Source organism: Loxodonta africana, chromosome 9, assembly GCF_030014295.1.
Source record: "Loxodonta africana isolate mLoxAfr1 chromosome 9, mLoxAfr1.hap2, whole genome shotgun sequence".
Taxonomy (NCBI): Eukaryota; Metazoa; Chordata; class Mammalia; order Proboscidea; family Elephantidae; genus Loxodonta; species Loxodonta africana.
The window spans coordinates 114,657,929-114,677,600 of NC_087350.1; the positions used below are offsets into that span (position 1 = coordinate 114,657,929).

A 19,672-nucleotide genomic window follows, 5' to 3' on the forward strand; every position below is an offset into this window, starting at 1 on the left:
TGGGAGGGCAGGTCCTAAGTGGTGTTCCCATTTTTTCCAGCAGGGACAGGGACGGGAACTGAAATGCCTTCATAAATGTCCCTGAGATTATAACAACTTACCAGAAAAGCTTGACTGGGTGTTAGGACTATATCATTCCCCTTCTGACTTCAGCGTCTGTATAATTTATTCTTTTTGAGACGTTTGTATTATTGCTTTTATAACCAGGTAAACAATCCAATTACAAAAGAATTTGGTACTGAAAACAGCCAGTTATGCTGCCAATTTGGTGTTTAAAACAGGAGAGGACCTGAGGGGATGTTCAGGAGGAGTGAGAGTATACAGTATCCTCTTCAGGCTTGGAGAGTTGAAGCAATGAAATGGGAATTTCTCATCTCATCGGCTGGAAGGGGAGGAGAGAAGAAAGGAAAGGAATATAAGTTAGTGGTTCGGCGATCGTTTACAGAAGCCTGAGGTGGATGGCGGAGGCCCTGGGTGGTGCAGATGAGTAACTCGCTCAGTGGCTAACCAAAAGGTTGGTGGTTCAAGTCCACCCAGAACACTTGGAAGAAAGGCCTGGCAATCTCCTCCTGAAAATCAGCCACTGGAAACCCTGTAGAGCAGTTTTACACTGACACACGTGGGGTTGCTGTGAGCCGGAGTTGACTCTGTGGCGACTGGTTACTGGTGTCCTGGACTGTAAACCCTTGAAGGCAGGGGAAGTCTGACATCTCATAGCCACTTCAGACACCTGGAGCAGCACTTGGCACATTGTTTAAGAAATGTCCACAGGACTAACGGACCACAACTACCACAGCCTCCATCAGACTGAGTCCAGCAGAGCTAGATGGTGTTACTGCCACTGACTGCTCTGACAGGGATCACAATAGAGGATCCTGGACAGAGCTGGAGAAGAACGTAGAACAAAATTCTAACTCACAAAAAAAGACCAGACTCACTGGCCTGACCGAGACTAGGGAAACCCTGAGAGTATGACCCCCGACAACCTTTTAGCTCAGTACCAAAGTCACTACCGAGGCTCTTCTTTCAATCAAGATTAGACAGTCCTATAAAACAAACAATAACACACGTAGTTCAACTGTATATATGAAATTCATGGGCACACCAGCCCAGGGGCAAAGACTAGAAGGCAGGAGGGGACAGGAAAGCTGGACAAATGGAAATGGGGAACCCAGGGTGGAGGGGAGAGTGTTGACACGTTGCAGAGTTGCAACCAGTGTCACAAAACAACATGTATATTAATTGTCGAACGAGAAACTAACTTGCTCTGTAACCCTTTATCTAAAGCACAGTTTAAAAAAATTTTTTTTGAAAGTTAAATGTCCATTGGATGATGGATGAGTGGGTGGGTGGGTGGAGGGAGGGATAGAGGGATGCATGGATGCATGGATGGATGGTTCGATGGTTGGTTGGATGACTTAGGAGTTAATTTAGTCATTTATTGGGATTGGCTTAGCTTAAAGTCTAGACCAGGGCTAGCAACACACAACCAAAGCACCAAATCGGCCCACTGCCTGCCTGCATTTGTAAATAAAGCTTTACTGGAACACAGTCAGACTGAGATCGTGACCACGTGGCCCACAGACCCCTGGCCTTTTACAGAAGCAGTTTGCTAAGGCCTGGTCTGTACCATTGTCCAGATTCCTGCTGGCTACAGTATCAGCAGCACAAGGAAGTAAAGGAAACAGTGTTTGCTTAATCTCTTAACCTCTTGCTTTGACTTTCTGACCTGCCTATCTGGCTACTAGAGTTTAGGGAGCCAGGATGTTTATTTACTTTATTTAAAATGAAGTACAACCAATTTTGTTGTAAGAATGTTGCAGCCAGCCAGGTTAGCTAGACTTGATTTGCAGTTTAGGACAGGAGTTTCTGGGCGGTAATGAGACCGGCTGGCTCTGTGTAATTTTAACTACCTCTAAAATGTCTTTGGTTTCCCAGGAGAAATAATCAGCCAGCGTACCTCAGCTGTAACCCCTGAGGTGCGCCATCCTGAGAACCCCGCCTTTATTCTGGCTGCAGGAGAAGTTCCGGACGGTTTTGTCACCTGTGTATTCAGACACCTCGCTGCGCCCAGGCTTAGAGGGAAAGCCTTGGGGCACTCATGTCGTTCCATCTTTTTCTTTTTTTCCCTTTCAGAGGGACGGATGGTCATCCAGGATATCCCTGCGGCCACCAGCAGAGGGCACGTGGAGAACACGCCCGACCTGGTTTCTGACCCCACCTACTACAGCAGCTTCTACCAGCCCTCGCTGTTCCCCTACTACAACAACCTGTACAACTACCCGCAGTACTCCATGGCCCTGGCCGCCGACTCCTCGTCCGGGGACGTGGGGAGCTCCCTCGGGGGGTCCCCTGTGAAGAACAGCCTGCGGAGCCTCCCGACACCTTATGTGCCTGGCCAGACGGGAAACCAGTGGCAGGTATGATACTACCCGAGAGTGGACTGGATATGTGAAAACCACACACACACATAGAGCACCTTATGTGCCTGGCCCAGACGGGAAGCCAGTGGCAGGTATGAGTTGTTTGGTGCCGCCAAGTCGGTTCTGACTTACAGTGACTCTGTAGGACAGAGTAGAACTGCCCCATAGGGTTCCAAGGAGCAGCTGGTGGATTTGACTGCTGACCTTTACGTTTGTAGCCAAGCTCCTAAGTGGCAGGTATGAGAGTGAACTGGATATGCAGAAACCACACACACACACACGCACACACACACACTCTGGACATGCAGAAGCCACACACACGAGCTCACTGTCACACGTAGCCACACATTATGCAAAACATGGCAAGAATGGTTCACTCTCCTGATAATGCCATTTAACCCCAGTGGTTGACGGCAGGGAACTGTAAAGAGACGTGCATATAGTGGGTGATTTCCTCCCCGCAGTTTACTTTTCTCATTTTCAGCATCACTTGGCATCAGTACCCAGTTGGCCAGACTCACGCGCACGAGTAGCAGACCGTCTGCGGCCCACTTCCTTCAGCCTCGTCCCCCACTTTCTTGGAAAGGCTTGTAAAATGCCGGGCGCTCAGGCAAGTTTGCCCCCTGGGAGGAGAGTGCTGTACTCTGCACTTGCACCGACGAAAGGTCCAGAGAGGAGAGAGGCCACCCTCACACTGGGCCGACCGGGTGCTTCCGGGCTAGGAATGAAGGCCGGTCTTCACATATGCAAAATAGCGTGCAGTCGAGCTTTTAATTCCCATTGCGTCCAGTCGATTCCGATTCACAGGAATCCTATAGGACAGAGTGGAACTGCCCCATGGGGTTTCCAAGGAGCAGCTGGTGGACTCAAACTACCGACTTTTTGGTTAGCATCTGTAGCTCTTAACCATTGAGCCACCTGGGCTCTGGAGTTTTCCACATTTGGGGTAGAATGAAGCATTTTGCTCTATCAGGGAAGGAGCGTTTCTGTGGAGCCATTCTGCCTCCTCTGTCTAAACCCTTTCCACCTCACCCGCCTACCAGGGCGGAGTGAAGACACCAAACAAGGCTGGGCACCAGGAAGTGGGGATGCTGTCCCTGCTGAAAGGTTGGAGTCAGCACCTCCAGCCCCTTCCAACCAGAGTGTACTCCAGCTTTGTGAGAACCAGCCCTGTCTTGGAGGCATAGACTGTGCTCGGCTTTTCTCAAGTGGAATTCTATTTAATGCATTTTATTTTTTGTTGAGAATAGACACAGCAGAACATATACCAATTCAACAATTTCTACATGTACAATTCAGTGACATTGATTACATTCTTGGAATTGTGCAGCCATTCTCACCCTCCTTTTCTGAAATTGTTCCTCCCCCATTAACTCACTGCGCCGTAAGGTTCCTGTCTGATCTTTCAAGTTACTGTTGTCAGTTTGATCCCATATAGACAGTTCTTTACAAGAGCACAATGCTCAAGGCAGACATTCTTTACTAATGAACCTAAACGGTTGTTTGGTTTAAAGAAGATTCAGGGGATATTTTTTACTTAGGGTTTAAAGATTATCTCAGGGCAATAGTTTCAGGGGTTCTTCCAGCCTCAATGGCTCCAGAAAGTCTGGATTCTATGAGAATTTGAAATTCCCTTGTTTGATAAGAATTCTTCCATAAAATCTTTGATCAAAATGTTCAGTAATGGTAGCCAGGCACCATCCAGTTCTTCTGGTCTCCTGACAAAGGAGGCAGTTGTTCGTGGAAACAATTAGGCACACGTTACATTTCCTCCTCAACTATGATTTGATTCCAGCAAAATTTGATGTGTGTATTTGGGAGTTTAGGGCAAGCCTTCGACCTTCTTATGCCACATGAAAAATCGTGAACTGAAATTTTCCTTTGAGCATCTCTGTGCCATTTTGCCTCTGCCTGTTTTAGGTGTGGGGAAGTTGTTGACACTCAAGTCCCTCCACTTTTTGGATGCTCTTGCTACCCTCAAGGAATCTGATCTCTTGAGTATATTAAAACGTCAGCTGTAATCCTCTGGGCTGCAAATTTTCATCAGTTTTCCGTGTGTTTTATGTTTAGAATTTTTTCTTTTTATTGGAAGGATCTTAAAATCTGTTGATGTTAGAATTGACAGGTAATTAAAAAAAGGAGCCCTAGTTTTTTTTAGTGGCACAATAGTTAAGTGCTCAGCTGTTAATCGAAAGGTTGGTGGTTCGAACCCACCCAGTGGCTCCACAGGACGGGGTTCTGGCTTTCTGCTCCATAAAGATTACAGCCTACGAAACCCTATGGGGCAGTTCTGCTGGTCATATGGGGTCGCTATAAACCAGAATCGACTCCATGGCACCTAACAACAACACACATTTCATAAGTTTTATGTTTAGCCTCATATTTTCTTTTCCGGGAGGCCGGGAAAGCCTGTTGGTATTTGAATGGAAAGTTAACATGGAAATCAGATGACTCTGGATCTCCAGCTGGGCCCCTTCAGGCCTTTCTCAGGGCCGTTTGGGCTTGATGATTTGGGGCAGTTTTGCGGTTGATTTCTGTTGCAGGCCTGGAAGAAGCAGCTTCTCCCACAGATCCCCAGGCACCATGGGTTATAGTTGAAGAGCCCTGGATCGCTGGCTGCTCTCTGGCTTTGAGGAGAAAGTAGAAAGGGAAGGGTGTGTGAACCTGTTGCACGAGACGGAGAAAGCCCAAGTGTTCTTGTGAAGGAGGGACAGTCAGCTCACGGTCAGTTTGTAGCATAGTCAGAAAGCTCATAAAATGACCTGCCCTCCAATTTTGTTAAGAGGTGCAAATGGTTCAAGAGCTCGGCTGCTAACTGAAAAGTTGGAGGTTCAAGTCCACCTAGAGGCACCTCAGAAGAAAGACCTGGAGATCTAGTTCTGAAAAATCAGCCAATGAAAGCCTTATGGTGCACAGTTCTATGCTGACACACATGGGGTCCCCATGAGTAGGAGTCCATCTCAATGGCAAGTGGCTACTGATATAAATAACACATTTAAGTGATAAAGAATGCCCAACTTAGGAACTGGGTGACTCCCTTTTTAACCAGCATTGTCATTATTGCAGAGGTAGGATGGATTCTAAAGGACGTGGGAATCTGTAATAGGGAGTCCTCCTGGCCTTGCTGTTTCGGGAAGGCGCCCTGGCTCTGCCCTTTGGACGATGCCTCACCCCTCCTGGGGGAGGAGGCAAGGTTGCCAGGGGCAGGCAGGGCAGGGGCTTTGTCCCTCGGTTGTTGGCATTCTTATCTGTCTTGCTTCAGGGAGGTGTCCCACAGCCATTCTTGGGGAGCACCTTGCTGCTTTCTCCCGACCAGGTCTCCCTCTGTCTGACCTGGGCTCACTCTGAAGAGCCTGAATCTGAAGCTGGACCCCCCAGCCACGTCCTTGACTCTCTGCCACTCAGCCCGACTTTCCTGCTACCTCTTCACCAGACTGAGGCCTCATCTTGGGGCATCCTCCTCCCTTTTCGGGTTTGCGGCTCTGAGTGTCCTTGTGCTGGGGAGCAGTGTGAATGGTTTCCAACAGAGAGCTCCTTTCTGATTCCTAGAGAAAGCCAGCTGTACTGGAGATCATCAGAACTTGTTTGAGCCAGACTTCATAGAGATCAGGAGGGAGGGTATGGAATTATTGGCAAAAAAGAAACCACCGGCTTTTTACTGTAGAGTTAGAGACTTACTACAAGTCTCCATGTGTCTTAGGCTGGGTTCTCTGGAGAAGCCAAACCAGTGAAACATACATATATAGAGAAATTTATCTCAAGGAAATGGCTCATGTGATTGTAGAGGCTGGAAAATCCCAAGGCTGTGGGTCAGGTGTCAGGCTGGAGGCTTCTGCTGGCTCATATACCTAGAGGAGCTGGCAAACCCAAGATTGGCAGAAAGATAACAGGCTCCTGGCTCACGTCCCAAGAACTAGAGGTCAGGTGATGATGCACCAAATGCAGGATCCAGACCAAGTGAGTGAGCAAGCTTTGCCAGAATGTCCACATATATATGGAATGTAGACCACACCCCTGAGGAAACTTCCCTTACAACTGATTGGCTCATCACATCATGGAGGACTAAATTATTATATAACTGCCAAATTGTATCATTACATGACTGCCAAACCACTGAGAATCATGGTCCAACCAAGTCAACACACAGCCTTGACCATCACACCCTGTAAGTCAAGCAAGCCACAGGTAATTATTGAGTACCTAAACCAAACACAAGCCCATTGTTATTGAGTCCATTCTGACTCATAGCAACCCTATCGCTGCTTATTCTAAGTGCAGGAGGAGTGCTGGTGGTGCAGTGGTTAAGCACTCATCCGCTAAGGAAAATGTTAACAATTCAAACCCACCCAGTGGCCCCCAGAAAGAAGACCTGGTGTTCTGCTTCTGTAACGATTTCATCCTAGGAAACCCTTTGGAGCAGCTCTACATGGTCGTGTAGGGTCACTATGAGTTGGAATCTACTTGAGGGCAATGGGCTTTTGGTTTTTGGTGGCACAGTCGTTAAGTGCTTGGCTGCTAACTGAAAGGTTGGTGGTTCGAACCCACTAGCGTCTCCACTGGAGAAAAGGCCTGGTGACTTGCTCAGGTAAGGGTTAAACGTTACAGCCAAGAAAACCCTATGGTGCATTTCTGGCCTGTACGGTCACTATGAGTCGGAACCAACTCGACAGCAATGACTTTACTAAGTGCGGGGTGTCCCTGGGTGCTGCGAACGGCTAATGCACTCAGCTGCTAACTGAAAGGGTGACAGTTCCAGTCCACCCAGAGGCACCTCGGAAGAAAGACCTGGCAGTCTACGTCTGATAAACCAGGCACTGAAAACCCTATGGAGCACAGTTCCACTCTGACACACATGGGGTCACCAGGAGTTGGAGTCAACTCGACAGCAATCTTTTTTTTTTTAAACTAACTGCAGACCTGTTGAAAAAGCAGCCGCCTGCCAGGTCGGCACCCAAGAGTCCCAGGCGATCCTGTGTTAGCCAAGAGCTGCTTTCCTGGCCTTTGTGCTGCCTCCAGGCGGCGGAGATTTGTGGCCCAATCACAGACCCCTGTCCCGTTGTGAAACAGGAATAACATTTGTGACACTGGAAGAAACGCGGGATGGATGGCTGGTTCCGCTGACCAGCAGCTCCGTTTCGCTTCTGCATTTAATTGTCTGCAAAAGCTGTTTATTGCCGGGTGCACTCCTCCGCAGCAGCATCGTCTCTTAGATAAACATGTTGTACCAGGCTGGCAAGGGAGAGGCACACAGCAAGTAAGCAGAAATAAATATGGGAAGCTTCCCAGCTATCCCCTGTCCCTTCTTTCTGTCCCCATGGCCGGCCCCTTCCTGACTGCTTTCTGGAAGCTCCAGCCGCCAGATCTGCAGACTGAATGGCAGCCACAGTGAGGGTCAGATGGCCACAGAAATGATTTCATTCCTCCAGGTGATTTCAGAGCCCTGGTAGCACAGTGGTCAAGAACTACGGCTGCTAACCAAAAGATCAGGAGTTCAAATCCACCAGGCGCTCCCTGAAAACCCTTTGGGGCAGTTCTGCTCTGTCCTCTAGGGTCTCTATGAGTCAGAATTGACTCGATGGCAAAGGGCTTGGTTTGGTTGGTGATGATTCTGGTTTCAGTCTGAAGTACCTCGTGATATGGTTACCATTTACAATTACGCACCTAGGTAGGGTACGTTCCTTTATTAAGCAAACATACGATCAGGGCCTACTGTGTGCTAGGGATATGTTGTTCGTTGCCACGGAGTTGACTCTGACTCATGACAGCCTTATGTGTAACAGTGCGAAAAGCTGCCCGGTTCTTTGCCATCTTCATGATGGTAGGTGCGCTTGCCTCTTCTAGCACTGTACCAGACAACACGATCCATAAGGTTTTCATCGGCTGGTTTTCAGATGTGGGTCACCAGGCCTTTCTTCTTGGTCTGTATCTTAGTTGGGAAGCGCCGCTGAGATCTGTGCACCAGGATGACTGCTGGATTTAAACGTGGGTGGCATAGCTTCCAGCATCGCAGCAACCTGCAAGTCACCAATGTGTGTGTCAGTGATGGCGCATTTATGATTATGCAGCTAGCTGAAACACATTCATTTACTAAGTAAGCATGCATTGAGGGCCTACTGTGTGCTAGGGATATACCGTTGAACAAAGCAGGCAAAAGTTGTGAAAAGCAGATCTGGAGGAAGGCTGCTGTTACCACATAGGAGACTTGAGGAGTATCCCAGGCCCCCTCTGTCAGAAACTGAGGTACAATCAGGAGCAGAACCTGAATCTGGCTTCTGGGGCTTGGAGCACAGAGAAAAGGCACCCCTGGTGGCTGCTCCTGGGATGGCAGCCCAGTGCCTTCAGCCTGCTGAGGGCCACCCAGGCGTGGCTCCTTAAGTCCTCGCCCTGACTCACACAGATACTTGTGCACCAGTGTTCACTGTAGCATTATTCACAATAGCTGAAAGGTGGAAACAACCCAAGTGTCCATCAGCAGATGAATGGATACACAAAATGTGGTCTGTTGGTACAATGGGATGATTCTCCCCTGTAAAGAGAAAGGAAGTCCTGGTACATGCTATGACATGGATGAATCTCGAAAACATCATGCCGAGCGAAATAAGTCAGTCACAAAAGGACAAATACTGTGTGGTCCCACTTATATGAAATATCTAGAATAGACAAGTGTGTGGAGATGGAAGTTCGTTAGTGGTGACCAGGGCCCTGGGGGAAGGAATGGGGAGTTACTGATTCAGGGTCACCGAGCTTTGGTTTGGGATGATGACAGGTTTTTGGAACTGGATGGTGGTGATGGTAGCATAACACGGAGAGTGTGATTCGTGTCACTGGATTGTACACTTAGAAATGGTTAAAATGGCAAACCTTTTGTTAGGTATGTTTTGCGGTTGTCGTTAGGTGCCGTAGAGTTGATTCGGGCTTAAAGGGACCCCATGTGACAGAGAAGAACTGCACCATAGGGTTTTCTTGGCTGTGATCTTTACAGGAATAAAGTGCCAGGTCTTTCTCCCACAGAGCCGCTGAGTGAGTTAGAATCGCTGACCTTTTTTTTAAACTGTGCTTTAAGTGAAAGTTTACAATTCAACTCAGTTCCTCATACAAAAACTTGTCACACATTGCTCTGTGACCCTAGTTGCTCTCCCTACAGTCTGACAAGACACTCCTCCTCTCCACCCTATGTGTCCTGCGTCCATTCAACCAGCTCCCGTCCCTTTCTGCCTTCTCATCTCGCCTCCAGGTGGGATTTGCCCACATAGCCTCATGCGTCCACTTGAGCTAAGAAGCACATACCTCACCAGTATCATTTTATGTCTTACAGACCAGTCTAATCTTTGTCTGAAGAGTTGGCTTCGGGAATGGTTTTAGTTTTGGGCTAACAGAGAGTCCGGGGCCATGACATCTGGGGTCCCTCCAATCTCAGTCTGACCATTAAGCCTGGTCTTTTTACTAGAATTTGCGTTCTGCATCCCACTTTCTCCTCCTCCATCAGGGACGCTCCATTGTGTTCCGTGTCAGGGCAGACATTGGTGGTAGCCGAGCACCGTCTAGTTCTTCTGGTCTCAGGCCGATAGAGTCTCTGGTTTATGTGGCCCTTTCTTTCTCTTGGGCTCATATTTTTCTTCTGTCTTTGGTTGAACTGCCAGCCTTTTGGTGAGCAGTCAAGTCCATAATCGATGTTTTTTTTTTTTTAATTTATATTGTACACACGGCAAAGCACACACCAACTCAGCAGCTTCTACGTGTACCATTAGTGAGACTGATTACATTCTTCCAGTTGTACAATCATTGTCACCCTCCTTTTCTGAGTCGTCCCTGCCCCGCTAACAAATTCTCTGCCCGCTAAAGTTCCTATCTGATCTTTCAAGTTGCTGTTGTCACTTCGATTCCATATAGATAGTTTGGTTTTAAGAAGACTTCAGGGGATATTTTTGGTTTAAGGTTTAAAGATTATCTCAGGGGAATAGTCTTAGGGGGTCATCCAACCTTCATGGCTTCAGGATGTCTGGAATCCATGAGAATATGAAATTTGTTTTGCATTTTTCCCCTTTTGATCAAGATTCTTCTATAGAATCTTTGATCAAAATGTTCAGTAATGGTACCCAGGCAACACCCAGTTCTTTTGGTCTCATGGCAAAGGAGGCAGTTGTTCATGGAGGCAGTTAGCCACACATTCCATATCTTCCTTCTGTTCCTCGTGTTCCTGGATGGTGGTGATGGTAGCATAACATGGAGAGTGTGATTCGTGTCACTGGATTGTACACTTAAAAATGGTTAAAAATTAGTCTCTATTCACCTGTTGCTCCAGGTGAATAGAGACTAATCGTTGTGCCTTGGATGGTCCTTGCAAGCTTTTAAGACCCCAGGCACTACACGACCAACTAGGAGGTAGAACAGAAGCACTGAGCATGCTATTAGGTCAGTTAACTGGGATGTCCCACGAAACCATGACCCTAGACCTCCAAGCCAAGAAACCAAATCCCAGGAGAATTTTGCTTGCACATAAGTAACCTCAGCAGCTACAGTTTTTTTAATTTTTTTTTTTTTTTGTCATTGTTGTAAATACAACTTTTGCCAATTCAACTTTTTACAGGTATATGCAGCCCACCCTGAATCAGTGCGTTGGTTCCACCACTGTTAAGTCCCCTTTCCCTTTCCTTCTCGATCCCTGGTAACAGTAGGAGAAATGAAGTCCTGATACATGCTACAGTATGGATGGAGCCGGAAGGCATTATGCTGAGTGAAATAAGTCAATCACAAAAGGAAAAATATTGCGTGACTTCAGTTGCATAAAAGGACAGTATAGGCAACTGTAAAGAGAATGAAGTTTATCAGTGGTTACCAGGGATCGGGAGGGGAAGGGAAAGGGGAGTTAACGGTGGTGGAACCATCGCACTGATTAAGGGTGGGCTGCGTATACCTGTAAAAAGTTGAATTGGCAAAAGTGGTGACACCCATATTCACAAATTTCTCCTACTGGCTAAGTAGTATTCTGTTGTATGTATGTATAACATTTTGTTTATCCATTTTCTGTTGATGGGCATTTAGGTTGCTTCCACCTTTTGGTTGTTGTGAATAGTGCTGCAGTGAACACTGCTGCTCTGAGTCTCTGCTTTCAGGTCTTTTGGGTGTAGACCTAGGAGTGGAATTGCTGGGTCATATGGTAGTACTGGTGGCACAGTGGGTAAGAGCTTGGCTGTTAACCAAAAGGTCGGCAGTTTGAATCCACCAGCCGCTCCTCGCAAACCCTATGGGGCAGTTCTTCTCTGTCCTATGAGTTGAAATTGACTCGATAGCAACGGGTGTGTGTGTGTTTTTTTTAATTGTAGTTCTATTTTAGTTTTTTGAGGGACCGCCACCCCGTTTTCCACAAATGGCCGCACCGTTTTGCATTCCCACCAGCAACGAGTAAGGGTTCCAATTTCCCTGCATCCTCGCCAACATTTGTTATTTTCTGTTTTTTTGTATGTTAGTCGTCCAGTGGGAGTGAAATGGTACCTCACGGTGGTTTTGATTTGCATCTCTCCAGTGGCTGCTGACCCTGAGCATTTTTTCATGTGTGTGGTGGCCATTTGAATGTCCTTTTTGGTGAAATGTCTATTCAGGTCCTTTGCCTATTTTACGATTAGGTTATTTATCTTTATTGTTAAGTTGTGGAAATTTTTATATATATTTTGGCTATTAGATTCTTGTCAGACATATGGTTTCCGAAGGCATTGTCCCAGTCAGTAGCTTATCTTTTCACTTTTTTGGTAATGTCTTTTGATGAACGGAAGTTTTCAATTTTTATGAGGTCCCATTTATTTATTTTGTCTTTTGCTGTTTGTGCCTTTGTTGTCATATAACAATTAATGTTAATCTATTGTTAAAAGTTAGGCCTGATAGCATTGCCCCTGCTTTTTATCCTAAGAATTTTGTAGTTTGCACATTTAGGTCCTTAGTCCATTTTGAACTTGTTTTTGTGTAGGTGGGAGGCGTGGATCTTGTTTCATTTTTCTGCATGTGGAAATCCAGCTTTCCCAGCACCGTTTATTGAAGAGACTCCTTTTTCTCCATTGAATAGACTTAGCACCCTTGTCAGAAATCAGTTGACCATAGATGTATGGGTTTATTTCTGAACTCTAATTCTGTTCCATTGGTCTATGTGTCTGTTGTTATACTAGTACCAAGCTGTTTTAATTACTGTAGCTTATAAACCAAAAAAAAACCCAAACCCATTGCCATCCAGTCAATTCCGACTCATAGTTACCCTATAGAACAGGGTACAACTGCCTCATAGGGTTTCGAAGGAGCAGCTGGTGGATTTGAACGGCCGACCTTTTGGTTAGCTACCAAGCTCTTAACCACTGCGCCACCAGGGCCCCGTGACTGTATAGTATGTTTTAAAACCAGGAAGTGTGTGAGTCTTCCTACTTGTTCTCTCAACATGGCTGTAACTGTTCAAGGCCTCTTAACCAATGTTTTACCACAATGAATTTGAAATTAAAAGTCTCTGACTCTTGTGTCCTGCCCACAGATGTTTCTAATTGCCTGATGGTGCCCTTGCTACACCACTGACTCTTCTCCATTCTTTAGCTCGATGCAGCATCAGGACAACCCATTGGCTAAAATAGTGTTGAAAAGAAGAGACTTCTCGAGCATATGCTATGTGGGAGCAGCCGCAGCCCCTTCACAGCTGTGCCAGGAAGTCCCCACAGGAGGGTCTCCCCACAGGAGGGTCTCCCCACAGGAGGGTCTCCCCACAGGAGGGTCTCCCCACAGGAGGGTCTCCCCACAGGAGGGTCTCCCCACAGGAGGGTCTCCCCACAGGAGGGTCTCCCCACAGGAGGGTCCAACGGCGAGAAAGAGAGGCAACGGGAAGCAACACTTAAACCTGGCTCCGTCCCCAGGGAGACAGTCATAATGAACAGTCGTTATTTTAACTGTACTTAAATGTTAAAAAAGGATGTTTGTTACCTGCTGCTGTAACAGAAGTACCGTAAGTGGGTGACTTTCAAGAAGAGACGTTTATCTTCTCATAGTTCTGGAGACCAAAAGTCTAAATCAGGGCCTCAGCCATGTGTGTGTTCCTTCTGTGGGTCTCTCTCCTGGTTTCTGAATGACCCCTGGCTTGTAGATGACCCACAATGTGGGTCTCTCTTCCCCCATGTGTGTGCTGCGTCTCTTCTGGTCTCTGAGTAACTCAGGAGTGATTAGGTTTAGGACCTGCCCTATACTGGTGTGCCTTCGTGAACATTAAAAAGCAAACAAACCCTGCTCTCAAACAGGATCACATCTACAGATACGGGGTTAGGATTTTAGTATATATTTTGGCAGGGGACACAATTCAGCTCAACAGCAGTAGAATCCAAAATCCGCTTCAGTTTTTCAGAAGAAGTGGGAGACTTGAGATGCGTTTTTGTGCTTGGTGCGGGTCGCAGGGCTGCACCGTCAGGGCCTCCAGGATAGTGCGCATGTGGTTTCCTTGAGCACCTGGGTAATTGTGGCCTCAAAGTTGGCTCGACTTGTCCCAGGAGCACAGCTGCTTAATGCAGAGCCAGATCCCGAATCCAGGCATTCTCACCCGGGCCAGGTGCTCTGTAGAAACCAACTTGTGATCCACCGTCCAGATGCCTGCCCAACCCCATCGCTCATGGCACCGACTGGGAAGCTAGCCCTGGCTTACCGTTTTCTGGCAGGTTGGTTAGGGGCCACTGTCTGTTGGTAGACAGAAGCTGGATTTTGTCTTTGGGGAATTTGTATAGAGACGTTGTTGTTAGGTGCCATGGAGTCTATTTCGACTCATACTGACCCCTTGTGACAGAGTAGAACTGCCCCAGAGGGTTTTTCTAGGCTGTAATCTTTACAGAAGCAGATCACGAGGTCTTTCTCCCGTGGAGCTGCTGGGTGGGTTTGAACTGCCAACCTTTCAGTTTAGCAGAGGAGCACTTCACTGTTGTGCCCCCGGTACTTCTTTATGGAGACATACTCAGTTTAAAAAATTTTAAGCACTTTCTTTCTTCAGGAAATGGAAATTAAAATAGATGTATTTGCTTTGAGAGCCCTGGTGGTACGGTGGCTCCTTACTGAAAGGTCAGCGGTTCGAGTCCACCAGCCGCTGCTTGGAAACCCTATGGGGCAGTTGTACTCTGTCCTGTAGGGTCGCTATGAGTCAGAATCAACCCGACGGCAATGGGTTTGGTTTTATTAAGGCTAACAGCCATCATCTGGTTTCTTGAAAGGGAATTAGGCATAAATTGCTGTTGAAGATTGAAGAGATTATTTTTTATGCAAGTTCTATTGCTGTGAGATGTAGTATATTTATTTTGTATCTGGCCACTTTAGTGAATTCTGTAATTCTAATAATTTTGTAGCTGCTTATTTTGGGGTGTTTTTTTTTAAGTAGACAGCTGGAAACCCTGGTGGCGTAGTGGTTAAGTGCTACAGCTGCTAACCAAAGGGTTGGCAGTTCGAATCCGCCAGGCGTTCCTTGGAAACTCCATGGGGCAGTTCTACTCTGTCCTGTAGGGTCGCTATGAGTCAGAATCGACTCAACGGCACTGGGTTTTAAGTCGACAACTGTTTCCCAGAAAAATATTGCCGATTTTTTTCCCTTTAAATATTCCTGTTCTAATTTATTTTGTCTTAGTGCATTCTTCAGCTCAGACAACAGTGGTAGACGCAGGTGTCACTGCCTTGTCCCTCGTTTCCTGGGACGTGTCTAGCAGTTCACCGTGCATAAGGCAACGTGTTACAGGGCTGGTTTACAGAGGGGAAGAGGGAAGGAAGGACAAGGGGGTATTCTTAAATGTAAACTATTCAACTCAAAAAACTCTTTTTATTGAGCCTGTACTCTTCCAACTTTTTTTTTTCCTTTAAATAAATGATTATCTAATTAGGTAGCATGAATCTTTTTTTTTTTTTTTAAAGTTGACAACTTCACGCCTGTCCTTCTGCACTCCCCAACCCCTCTTTATTTGTTTATTTTTACATTTTACTGGTCTGTGAGATCCAGAAAGAGTCTGGAAGCCACTGTCAGTCAGTATGTCCCCCTAACAGTGAAGCTCTTTAGGGCCTTCTAAATATATGTATTTAGCAATTGGGGTGACTTGGGTGGTGCAAATGGTTAATGAGCTTGACTGCTAACGAAAGTTTGGCGGTTCGATTCCACCCAGAGTCACCTTGGAAGAAAGGCCTGGTGATCTACTTTGGAAAAATCAGCCACTGAAACCCCGTGGAGCCCAGTTCTGCCGTAAATACACGGGGTTGCCATGAGTCAGAGTCGACTCCTTGGCAGCGCTGACCCTGGGCTTACCTCTGGCGACAAGTGCTTCAGTCTTTCCCTTCCTGTATGGCAGTGTGTGAACCCACGTGTGCTAGTCCAGCATGTTTGTGGGGCTCCTGCACAGGCGCCCTGAGTGGTTCCTGCCTCACAGGTACCCTGAGAACGCAGGGTTTGGGCTCCAGGTCAGACGGCCAGCCTTAGAGAATCTCCTGTTGAAGGAGAAAAGTCATGATGGGCCACAAAAAGCTTAAAGCCAAGGAAATGAAGTTGTCAGGGCCCCCCTCATCCGGGGGTTCGTTGTCTCTGATACGAACTTTCCCTTAAGTGGCCTGTCAGGTCTTAGTCGCGTCTGTAATTTTCTCATCTGAAACATAATGCCTCACTAGATTGATCTCCTTCAAGGAGAAATAACAAGCCAAGTACCTGGGAAGAAAGACCTAGTGATCTGCTTCTGACAAATCAGCCACTGAAAACCCCACGGGGCACAGTTCTACTCTGACATACGTGGGATCACCAGGAGTCGGAGTTGACTCGACGGCTGTTTGTTGTTAGGTGCTGTCAAGTCAGTTCCGGCTCATAGCGGCCCTGTGTACCACAACCCGGTCCTGTGCCATCCTTAAAATCATTGTTATGCTTGAGCCCATTGTTGCAGCCACTGCGTCAATCCACCTCGTTGAGAGTCTTCCTCTTTTCTGCTGACCCTGTACTTTACCACGCATGATGTCCTTCTCCAGGGACTGATCCCTCCTACAACATGTCCAAAGTATGCAAGACATAGTCTCATCATCCTTGCTTGTTAGGAGCATTCTGGTTGTACTTCTTCTAAGACAGATTTGTTTGTTTTCTTGGCAGTCCATGGTATATTCAATATTCTTCGCCAACACCACAATTCAAAGGCACCAATTCTTCAGTCTTCCTTATTCATTGTCCAGCTTTCATATGCATACGATGCGATTGAAAATACCATGGCTTGGGTCACCTGCACCTTAGTCTTCAAGATGACATCTTTGCTTTTCAACACTTTAAAGAGATCCTTTGCACCAGTTTTGCCCAATGCAATGCGTCTTTGTACGTTGAATGTCGGTTGTAGATCCAAGTAAAATGAAATCCTTGGCAATTTCAGTCTTTTCTGCATTTACCATGATGTGGGTTATTGGTCCAGTTGTGAGGATTTTTGTTTTCTTTATGTTGAGGTGTAATGACTTGACGGCAGCTGGTCTTAAATAAACCAAGTTCTTTTGGGCCTTAACGATGAATTCTTAATCCTGCAGGGAGAAGAGCCTCTGTGTGCCGACCAGCCCTGTAAAGGGCAGCAGGCATTGTCTGCCATCCAGTAAACCCCTCAGAGCTCGTCCGCAGGCATAAATGCAGTCCCAGCTGGCTTTCTTTCCCGCATGCTCACCTTACTCACATACACATTCACGAAGGAATTGAGGTTTCCTCTCATTGCGAATGACAAATGGTGACAACGACAGCCACCATCTGATTTCTCTGACACTCTTCCCTAAAAGAATTGCCGTTTGGTTCATGGGTTATGAAAGTTTAGGGCGTGCATGCTTTCGATCCTGCGGCAAGAGCCGTCGTTTGTAAGACTTGGTGGCTGCAGCGACTGTATATTCCTCACGGCTGTTTAGAAAGGGCTGGCAGACTCTGGGGCCCACTCCACGATCTGATTGGAGGCAGTTGCCACGTTACCCATATTCTGACACAGTAGTATCAGCTTGGTGGATAATATGTTCATGTGGGGATTCTGTAATCTGCTGGAAGACTCAATAATTAGATCACAGTTTCTGAAAGCTTTCAGGTTCCATTTGGCCGGGCTGGTGGCCAAAATTTTATTTGCTGTTTTTTTTTACCCATTAAGCTAATTTCTCCCCCTGCTAAGTAGATGTGAATATGATATGAAATTAGTTGCTTTTCAGAATATATAAACATATGGGTCAGCAATGCTCCAGTTTCTTGAGAGTCCATATTTCTATGGTCTATTAAGTGCTCCTTATTGAGTGAAGACCCAAATCAAGGGAACATGTGATCGAGGCCATTTTGCCTTATTTTATTTTTTACTATATTAATAATATGGTAGTAAAAAGTCAAAGCATTAAAAAAAACCTCCACTGTATTACAGTGCATATAAGAATATTCATGTGTTCACTGGCCATTCACTCAACAAATGTTTATCCATTTCGAAGTCCACCTTTCAGCCAAGGATTAGACAGGCCTATAAAACAAACAGCACACGTGAGGACCGTGCTCCTTAGTTCAGTCATGTGTACGAAACTAAACTGGCAGCTCCTGTCCAAAAGCAGAACAAGAAGGCAGGAAGGGACAGGAACTGGTTGAATGGACACAGGGAACCTGGGGTGGAAAGGGGGAGCATACTGTCAATTGTAGAGATTGTAGCCAATGTCACGAAACAATGTGCTTATAAATTTTTGAATGAGAAATTGATCTGTAAACTTTCACCTAAACATAATTAAAAAAAAAAATAACACACACAAGGAACGTGTTTCTTAGTTCAGTCAAGTATACAAGATCAAATGGGCAACACCTGCCCAAAAACAAAGACAGGAGGGCAGGAAGGGACAGGAAACCTGGAGGAATGGACACAGGGAAACTGAGGTGGAAAGGGAAAGGGGGAGAGTGCTGCCACATTGGAGGGATTACAACCAATGTCACGGAACAATTTGTATATAAATTTTTGAATGAGAAACTAACTTGTGCTGTAAACATTCACCTAAAACATAGTAAAATTTTTAAAAAGCCTTTATTTATCCAGTGCCGCATCTGTGCCTGGCACTGTGCTGGGCAGTCCCAGGCCCCAGGGAGCTCACAGTGGAGGAGTGAGGGAGAGAAAAATGTGGCCACATACCAGACTCTCTGTCTGCGCTTCCTGGGACTGCCAAACAAAATACCGCAAATGGGGGGCTTCAAAGAACAGTAATGTATCTTGTCACAGTTCAGGAAGCCAGAAGTCTAAACCAGAGCATGGGCTTCAGGGGGCAGGGTCCTCTGTCGTCTGTAGTTCCGGGAGTTGCTTGGTGTCTGTCCTCCCCCTGTGTGTGTCTGTGTTTAGTCTGCTCCCTTCATACTTAAGAAGTGATGAGATTTGGGGCCCACCCTACTCTGTATGACTTCATTAACACAGCAAAAGGGAAACCCTATTTCCAGACAGGATCACATCCGTAGGTACTCGGGTCAGGGCATAGTACATGTTTTGGGGGCACAGTTCAGTCCACAGCACTCTCTAATCGCCATCGTGAATCAGAGGATGGAGCTTTCCTGGAGAGCGCTCTAATATCTTATGGGAAGCCGGGCCCTAGGCCACGGGGTCCTAGGGACGGGACAGGGAGGCGGATTTATCACAGCTACTGTTGAGAGCTGCCAGTGCGTGGTGATGACTGAAACAGATGGACTTTTAGTGGGTTTTATTATTGTTTTGGAATTCTCCACAGACAAGGCACCCCCTGGATTGCTCTCACCCCCCCTTGGTACACCTCGAGCCCTGTGGTCTTCACCCTTGGGGTGTACAGCCTCTGTGGGGGGCATTTAATAAGAAGACTGAGAAACAGGGAAAGAGGTGTTATCTCCTCGCTTTATTGTTTTTAATTTTATTGTGAAATATACATAACATATATATAACATGAATATACATAACAAAGTCCTCCGTTTTAACTATTTCTAAATGTCCAATTCTGTGATATTAATGATATTTCCCATCTTGTGCAGCCATCGAAATGACCCATTTCCAAAAGGTTGACATCACCCAAGGAGCCCTGGTGGCACAGTGGTTAACAGTTTGGCTGCTGACAAAAAGGTCAGCAGTTTGAATCCACCAGGCGCTCCTTGGCAACTCTGTGGGGCAGTTCTACTCTGTCTTAGGGTCTCAATGAGTCAGAATCGACTCGATGGCCACGGGTTTTATATCACCCAAACAGAAACTCAGTACCCCTTGAGCAGGAACTCCCATTTCTTCCCTCCCCCAACCCTGGTA

At 46.6% G+C, this 19,672-nt stretch overlaps 1 protein-coding gene across 1 annotated transcript in view; it reads left to right on the plus strand.

Moving 5' to 3' along the window:
• The window catches only part of DMRT1 (doublesex and mab-3 related transcription factor 1), a 130,731-nt gene that overhangs the window by 55,972 nt on the left and 55,087 nt on the right, over positions 1-19,672 (plus strand). Inside the window, exon 3 of the mRNA XM_064290570.1 lies at positions 2,137-2,420. Within this exon, the coding sequence (XP_064146640.1) occupies positions 2,137-2,420 (284 nt within the window). The remainder of the gene's footprint in view (positions 1-2,136; positions 2,421-19,672) is intronic.